This window comes from Balaenoptera acutorostrata, chromosome 9, assembly GCF_949987535.1.
Source record: "Balaenoptera acutorostrata chromosome 9, mBalAcu1.1, whole genome shotgun sequence".
Taxonomy (NCBI): domain Eukaryota; kingdom Metazoa; phylum Chordata; class Mammalia; order Artiodactyla; family Balaenopteridae; genus Balaenoptera; species Balaenoptera acutorostrata.
In genome coordinates this window covers 13,074,793-13,083,800 of record NC_080072.1, presented here as the reverse complement: position 1 = coordinate 13,083,800, position 9,008 = coordinate 13,074,793, and the positions used below count along the sequence as shown (strand labels likewise).

Sequence of the window (9,008 nt, the reverse complement as noted above, 5' to 3'; positions counted from 1 at the left end):
AAGTTTCATTAAATGGTTCCATGTTTTTGGTGAAAAACGTAAAAATATTTTTCTATAAACACTTCATAAGAGGCAATGTGAAAATTACCATATTTTTCAGAAATAATTAAGTCCATCCTCAAATGTTCCTTTTTAATCCTCTAACTGCAAATTTCATATCTAGAGGGGAAAAGTTATTTTAAACCCTGCCCTGTGACTGTTGTCTACACATTTAAATTATGGGGAAATGTCTTTAGAACTTAATTTTTCTAGTATTTAAAATAAAAGCAAGACACAAAAATCACTTGGCAGTCAGATGTGACATGAGAGCCAACACAGTTCTGAAAACCAACAGTTGCATTAGGCAGAACTCAGAGACCATAAACTCCCTTTTTCTTCTTTCCTCATGCCTGTTGGTAATTCTGGAAGTCCATGCCAGTCTTCCTTAAGTTTCTTGTTGATATTTACAGACCACACACAGATCTCATAGTGCATTGTACTCCACACATTTTGATGAATCTGTAGGAAAGTGCTTCTGGCAAATGGTCATTAACATCTTCAGTCCCTGAATATATTTCCACTGTGTCTCATCATTTAAAACATGTGCAACATTCTTGGAAAAACAATCTTTTCCCTACCAGTTCTGGCAAGGATGCCAACCACAGTGACACCAATGGGCCAAGGGGCATTTCCAATGACCATCTGAAGATAGCATCATTAGCCATCACATTTTCCCTCTGCAACATGAATTTAATGATATCTGTTATGGATTCTTTAATATTGGCAGGAAGATTCCTTTTCCGTAGCTTTCTGAAAAGGGGTCTGAGATAGGACTCAGTCTGTTTCTGAGTAGCACTGTTCAGTTTACCCTGCATGCTGCGCTTCACATAATCCTCTCTGACATTCAGCTCCTTAGCACAAACACCAAGAAGAAACTTAAGGAATTTGGTAATGATGTCCATGTCTTTATGATCATCACCTTTTCCTAAAGACTATCCCAGTGCCTCTAACTCTTCAGTTGTGGTGTTTTCTTCATGAACTTTCAAATCATTCTGGGTGTCTTACTCTCCAGGTTCTTGGCCACCCACAAGTTCATTGAGATACTGCTGATCAATCTTATCCAAAGCTGCTTTCAGATCATTCCTCAATCCCTTGTTAACTTCCGGTGTGAGGATCTCTATTTTTCTTAAACGCTGAAGAGCATCATAATCAGTTTCTCCAAAGAGTCTGATTGTTTCTCCTCTTTCTCTTAATCTCCTGATAACCTCTTGCCTAGAAAGAGTCATGGGTAATTTTTCTTCTGCCAGTTCAAATTCTAATACTGAATTCAATGAAGTTAATGGTTCTGGTCCTCCTCTTTTGACTGTATCTTGTAGCCACATCTTTCAAAATATGGTTCCTCTTCTTTTTTTGCAAATTCACTACGCTTGAAATATTTTTTATTTTCCACCAGCAGGTTCCTGTCCTCCACCAGCTGCATCTTCTGGAGGATCTCTGATTTCAGAACATCCATCTCACTGCCCAGGTTGAAGCTCGAGTTTTCTTTTTCTCTCTCTGGCTCATTGAACCAAGCCTTTTGTCTCAGCCAGCTGCCACAAACCCACTACACAGCTGTATTTAAATTTTGATAGTTTGATTAATATGTTTCTTGGCGAGCTTCTCCTTGAATTTATCCTGTATGGGACTCTCTCTGCTTCCTGGACTTGATTGACTATTTCCTTTCCCATGTTAGGGAAGTTTTCAACTATAATCTCTTCAAATATTTTCTCAGACCCTTTCTTTGTCTCTTCTTCTTCTGGGACCCCTATAATTTGAATGTTGGTACTTTAATGTTGTCCCAGAGGTCTCTGAGACTGTCCTCAATTCTTTTCATTCCTTTTTCTTTATTCTGCTCTGTGGTAGTTACTTCCACTATTTTATCTTCCAGGTCACTTATCCATTCTTCTGCCTCATTTATTCTGCTATTGATTCCTTGTAGAGAATTTTTAATTTCATTTATTGTATTGTTCATCATTGTTTGTTTGCTCACTCTTTAGTTCTTCTAGGTCCCTGTTAAACATTTCTTTTATTTTCTCCATCCTATTTCCAAGGTTTTGGATCATCTTTACTATCATTACTCTGAATTCTTTTTCAGGTAGACTGCCTATTTCCTCTTCATTTGTTTGGTCTGGTGGGTTTTTACCTTGCTCCTTCATCTGCTGCATATTTCTCTGTCTTCTCATTTTGTTTAACTTACTGTATGTGGAGTCTCCTTTTCACAGGCTACAGGTTCATAGTTCCCGTTGTTTTTGGTGTCTGCCTCCAGTGGATAAGGTTGGTTCAGTGGGTTGTGTAAGCTTCCTGGTGGAGGGGACTGGTGCCTGTGTTCTGGCGGGTAGGGCTGGATCTTGTCTTTCTGGTGGGCAGGGCCACGTCCAGTGGTGTGTTTTGGGGTGTCTGTGAACTTAGTATGATTTTAGGCAGCCTCTCTGCTAATGGGTGGGTTTGTGTCCCTGTCTTGCTATTTGTTTGGCATGGAGTGTCCAGCACTGGGACTTGCTGGCCTTTGAGTGGAGCTGGGTCTTAACGTTGAGACAGAGATCTCTGGGAGAGCTCTCGCCAATTGATATTATGTGGGGCCAGGAGGTCTCTGGTGGACCAATGTCCTGAACTCAGCTTTTCCACCTCAGAGGCTCAGGCCTGACACCAGGCAGGAGCACCAAGACCCTGTCAGCCACACAGCTCAGAAGAGGGAGAAAAAAAGAAAGAAAAATAAAATAAATAAAATAATTAAAATTTAAAAATTAATAAAATAAAAAAAAATTTTTAGGTGATAAAAAAAAAGAAGAGAACAACCAAACCAATAAACAAATCCACAAATGATATCAAGCACTAAAAACTATACTATAAACATAAAAATCAGAAACAAGTCAGTGGCATACAGCAAACCCTAAGTCTACAGTTGCTCCCAAAGTCCACCACCTCAATTTTGGGATGATACATTGTCTATTCAGGTATTCCACAGATGCAGGGTACATCAAGTTGACTGTGGGGATTTAATCCACTGCTCCTGAGGCTGCTGGGAGAGGTTTCCCTTTCTCTTCTTTGTTCACACAGCTCCTGGGGTTCAGCTTTGGATTTGGCCCCACCTCTACATGTAGGTCGCCTGAGGGCATCTGTTCCCACCCAGACAGAACGGGGTTAAAGCAGTGGCTGATTAGGGGGCTCTGGCTCACTCAGGCCAGGGGTGAGGGAGGGGTATGGAATGTGGGGCGAGCCTGTGGCAACAGAGGCCAGCGTGACATTGCAACAGCCTGAGGTGCGCCATGTGTTCTCCTAGGGAAGTTGTCCCTGGATCATGGGACCCCGGCAGTGGCGGGCTGCACAGGCTCCTGGGAAGGGAGGTGTGCATAGTGACCTGTGCTTGCACACAGGCTTATTGGTGGCTGCAGTAGCAACTTTAGCATTTCATGCCCATCTCTGGGGTCCATGCTGATATCCACGGCTCGCGCCCATCTCTGGAGCTCGTTTAGGTGGTTCTCTGAATACCCTCTCCTCGCACACCCCAAAACAATGGTCTCTTGCCTCTTCGGCCAGTCCAGACTTTTTCCCGGACTCCTTCCCAGCTAGCTGTTGTGCACTGGCCCCCTTCAGGCTGTGTTCACACAGCCAACCCCAGTCCTCTCCCTGGGATCTGACCTCCGAAGCCTGAGCCTCAGCTCCCAGCCCCCACCCGCCCCGGCGTGTGAGCAGACAAGCCTCTCAGGTTGGTGAGTGCTGGTCGGCACCGATCCTCTGTGCAGGAATCTCTCTGCTTTGCCCTCTGCACCCCTGTTGTTGCGCTCTCCTCTGTGGCTCCGGAGCTTCCCCCACCCACCCACCCACCCCCCATCTCCGCCAGTGAAGGGGCTTCCTAGTGTGTGGAAACTTTTCCTCCTTCACAGTTCCTTCACAGAGTTGCAGGTCCTATCCCTATTCTTTTGTCTGTTTTTTCTTTTGCCCTACCCAGGCACGTGGGGAGTTTCTTGCCTTTTGGGAAGTCTGAGGTCTTCTGCCAGCATTCAGTAGGTGTTCTATAGGAGTTGTTCCACATGTAGATGTATTTCTGATGTATTTGTGGGAAGGAAGGTGATCTCCACGTCTTACTCCTCTGCCATCTTGAAGCTCCTCCCTAGATTGTTATTTTAAATTTAAGGATTTCTGTTCTGTGAAAGATATCATAGACAAAATAATAGATGATAGAATGTGAGAAAATATTTGTCAAGTCAACTGACAAGAGATTTAAACCTTGGATAAACAAAGAACATGTAAAATCAGTTCACTAGAAACATTTACAAAAAATTTTAACAGGCAATTTACAAAATAATAAAATCCCAAAATTCTAAGAACGTTTACATAATGATCAAATCTACTTATAACTAAAGGGAAAAAACCAAAAATGAGACATCATTTTACACCTATTTTCCTGACCAAAAAATATTAGGAAAATATCAATGCTCACTAGGAAGTGAGGATGTGGGGACCCCCATGCAAAATTAGTAGGCGTGTACACTGGCGCATCTGTTATATAAAATGATCTGGAAAAACTTGGTCAAATGAAATATGTGCATACCCTCAGACACAAAAATTTTGTCCCTAGGAATACACCCTAGAAAAATTACACACTGAGTTGTTTGTAGTGGAGACAAGTTGTAGGCAATCTGCTATCCATCACTAGGAAAGCACATAGGTAAATTAGGATGGATGGACACCATAGAGCAGTGCTACTCAATGTGTGGCCCATGAACCAGCACCAGTCCTTGGACTCTCTGTTTCCACTCTATGATGAGATAACTACAGAAAGTGAGATTGAACATTTAAACCACCACAAAGTTTTGACAATGCTGAGAACTTTTTATGTTTTTTGCAAACATGGGACCACAACAGATTGGACATTTTATAAAGAAAATTATCCTTTACCATAAATACTTTGATAAACAGTTCTGTGAAGGACTCTACAATTCCACGTGACCATCATGGCAGAGAAGAGCTTCTAAGGAATGAAAAGGAATAAAATGAAAATATGGAGCTAGGTGGGAACAAGATCATGTAGAACCCCATGCATATGTCAAAATTTCAAATATAATGATTAGTATTTAGGCAAATTGGGATTTCTAATTAAAATATAGATAGTATAAAAGAAAGCCTAATTAAATAAAACAATGTTCTTATATTTTCCCGAATTGATGTATGTATTAAATACTGTCAGTTTGCACACTGAGAACACAGCTACTCGTCCATGGCAACTTCTCCAAACTATAGATGAAAATATCTAAATTAGGTGTCAAGGTTCAGCCTTTAAAATCTAACTCAATTATATCATGGAAAATATTCTCTGACACCCCACTATGAAATTAGATATACCATTAGTTAAAGGATCACAATGGTCTTAGTTTTCTCTGCTCCTCTTCCTTTGCAACTTTATGTATTTAATTTTGCTAGCCATGGAACAAAACAATGGCACTGAAGTGACTGAATTCATCCTCCTGGCATTTGCTGGTCAACACAAGTGTGCTCATTCTAGAGGGTAACATTGGCATGATCCTATTCATCAAGATTGATTCTTCCCTTCACACTCCCATGTACTTTTTTCTCCAAAACTTGGCATTTGTTGATCTCTGCTACACCTCTGCTATCACTCCCAAGATGTTGCAAAACTTTGTAGGGACAGAACAATCCATCTCATTCATAGGATGTATGGTGCAGTTACTAGTCTGTGGTACTTTTGCAACAAGTAATTGCTACATCCTCGCTGCTGTGGCAGTGGACTGTTATGTAGCCATCTATAACCCACTTCACTATGGAACAGTTATGCCCAAGAGAGTCTGCAGTTCATACTTCATGGGTTTCATACTTCATGAGTTTCCTTCATACTTCATGGGTTTCGTAAATGCTTCTGTAAACACAAGTTTTCCTTTCTCATTGAACTTTTGCAAATCCAATAAAATTAACCATTTTTCTGTGATGAACCCCCAATTCTGGCCCTCTCATGCTCCAGTATTTACTTCAATGTCATGCCACTAGCAGCCTTTGTGGGGTTTAACTTGACGTTCACTGTGTCGGTCGTCATCTTTTCCTACATGTTTATCCTGGGTGCCATGTTGAAGATCTCTTCTGCTGCAGGGAGGAGAAAAGCCCTCTCCACGTGTGCCTCCCACCTGACAGCCGTCACCATTTGCTATGGGACTCTGTCTTACATGTATCTGCACCATCGCACCACAGAATCTCAAGAGCAAGAAAAAATGGCTTCTTTGTTTTATGGCGTCATGATCCCCATGTTAAACCCCCTCATCTACAGCCTGAGAAACCAAGATGTGAGAGAAGCCCTAAAAGGGGTTGGAAAAAAGTACTTCAAGTTTGATCCTTGATTTCTAGTTCTCTATGCTTGTAAACAACCAGACTAACAGTTCCAATGTTTAAGAAATCAAAACATGCATAGCACAGGGAGATCAGCTCGGTGCTTTGTGACCACCTAGAAGGGTGGGATAGGGAGGGTGGGAGGGAGACGCAAGAGGGAGGAGATGTGGGGATATATGTATGTGTATAGCTGATTCACTTTGTTATAAAGCAGAGACTAACACAACATTGTAAAGCAATTATACTCCAATAAAGATGTAAACAAATAAAAATCAAAGCAAAGAGCCAAACAACATAGGAAAGGTTGCTCAATCTATTAATATGGAGCTGAAAATTAAAGTAACAATGAGATAACCACCAATATGGCTGCCAAAAATTGAAAAAGAATCATAATGCCTATGAATTGCTATGATGTAAGGGAAAGGATGCTCTCACATTTGCTAATAGATAATTGAAGTGTTACCTTACTTCAGAAGGAATCTGGCAATATCTTTTTAAAAGAAGAATCTTCCATCCAGAATTTCAGCCTTGCAAATGGATCTATGGAAATAAAAGTTTTAATCTGTAAAAACATATATATAAGGATGCTTATTGTAGCATTGTTTTGAAAAACAAGACCAAGAAAGTAACTGTTCCTCAACAGGGAAATAAATCTGTATTATCGTAACTCCAAATTGTGTCTATTGCTGCATAACAAATTTCCATAAATTTAAGGGCTTAAAAAACACACAATTGTTATCTTATAGTTTTATGGTCAGAAATCTGCACATCACTTAACTGCATCCTCTGAGATGCTACAATCAAGGTGTCAGCCAGAACTGGGAACTCATCTGGAGGCCCAACTGGGGATGGATCTGCTTCCAAGCTCACTCATTTATTGACGGAATTCATCTCCTTGCCATTTAAGACAGATTCCTACCTTCTTGCTGGCCGTCAGCCAGGGACTACTCACAGCTCTTAGAGACTATCCACAGTTCTTTGGCACAAGGCCCTCTTCATAAGCCCTCTCATAACATGGCCGCTTACTTCTTCAAAGCCAGAAAGCCATATACAGTTATTCAGTACATGCACCGTGTGAAACAAAATATTGCCATATGCCCAAATCTTACTACCAATTCAAGAGTCAGTCTCTCCCTGAAGTTTTCCCAGGTCAACACTGTTTCCTGTCAACTTTCTGCCCCTGGAAGTAATTTCTTCTTCCACTGAATACCCACAGCACTTCACTTGTATCAATAAATATTATTTATTATTTATCACTTCCTATCTAAATTATTTATTTACATATAAGACCTTCACTATCATCTATAAGGCAATTGAAATACGCTTTCTTTCTATGACCTTTTGACATCTGGTATAGAGCCTTAGACACATTAGGTATTCTGTAAATATTGAATGAATGGATGGGTGGATGAATGATGATAAAAAACAATAATATGGGCAGCTTTCTAACTGGAAGTTATGTGAGTATGTAACCTACACTTGTCTCTAAATATCAATCTGTGGACAACAGCATTCAAATGACCAGGGGAAGTTTTTTAAAGTGTAAATTACTATACCCCAGTCCTGGAGATATTGATTCAGTAATATTAGATGGAGCCCAATATATTTAAATATCTGCATACATAGAATGTTGCTTTAATTGCTCCACTAGAAAGTAGTTTTTAAGTGCACAGGATTTAGAATCTTTTGGAATGTGGTTTATATCCCACCCCTGCCACTCCCCAGAAGTGTCTTCCTGGAAGCTAATTGAGCTTTCAAACCTTGTTTCTCATAATAATACATATCTCATGAGACTTTTCAATGTGTTTGTTTGCTTGTTTGTTAGGAACAGATAAGATAATGCATAGAAATCATAGTGCCTGGCACTCTTAAACTCTAGGTAAATGTTAAAAGTAATGAGTACTAACAAGGACTATTTCAACATGGGTGTGACAGATATTACAAAAACAATCTCATCACATGCACACACACACACACACACACACACACACACACACACACACAGCAAATAAGAAGTCTCTTAAGATTTACAACATGAAAACTTTCCCCTCTGGGAAGCTCCTCTCTCCTGCAGCAGAAAACTAACTAATACAGGTTGTTTCCTTTGATCCTGTCTCAGCGCCTATAGTCACAAACACTCAAGGGAACAGGTAGTAATCCCATAGGCTTCAGCTATGAGCTCTGTCTAAGGAGAATTCATTTGGTGGGCAATCAGCCCACTAGCCTGGGAAGAAAATCTAAAGACAAAAGTCCTGTGAATAAAGCAAATTACACTTTTTCTTATTTAGCTGTGCATTATTCTGGAATATGAGGACCACAGTAAAATCTATAGGATTAGAGCCAATATGCCAGCATAATTAACTCTAAGATTGGGTAAAGTCATCTTATCATCAGCAAAATAAACTATAAATGGAGAGAGGAAATTATTGATGGTATGGAGAAATCATAAAATGGCCCTGGAGATGATAGCTGATATATTAGCTATAATGCTCCCAACTGAAAATAAACAACCCTTACAGAATATGAGCAATAAATAGACAAGGCTACTCCATGACTGAGATGGGCCAAGACAGAAAAAAAGGCCACTCTAAGTTTGTCTGAAATAAAACAGGGACAAGTACTCTTAGCAACAAAAAAAAATAGCTAAACATTCC

The 9,008-nt window shown here is 40.3% G+C and overlaps 1 protein-coding gene and 1 pseudogene across 1 annotated transcript; one reads left to right on the top strand and one right to left on the bottom strand.

Annotated features, from left to right (window-relative positions):
- Nucleotides 1-463: 463 nt before the first annotated feature.
- Nucleotides 464-1,492, bottom strand: LOC103002188 (pre-mRNA-splicing factor 18-like; annotated as a pseudogene).
- A 3,949-nt stretch (nucleotides 1,493-5,441) lies between these two features.
- On the top strand, nucleotides 5,442-6,365 carry LOC114235787 (putative olfactory receptor 5AK3). Its single transcript, XM_028162412.1, is given in 3 exon segments — nucleotides 5,442-5,515; nucleotides 5,517-5,950; nucleotides 5,953-6,365. Coding segments are annotated over 3 exon segments (921 nt in total).
- Nucleotides 6,366-9,008: the final 2,643 nt, after the last annotated feature.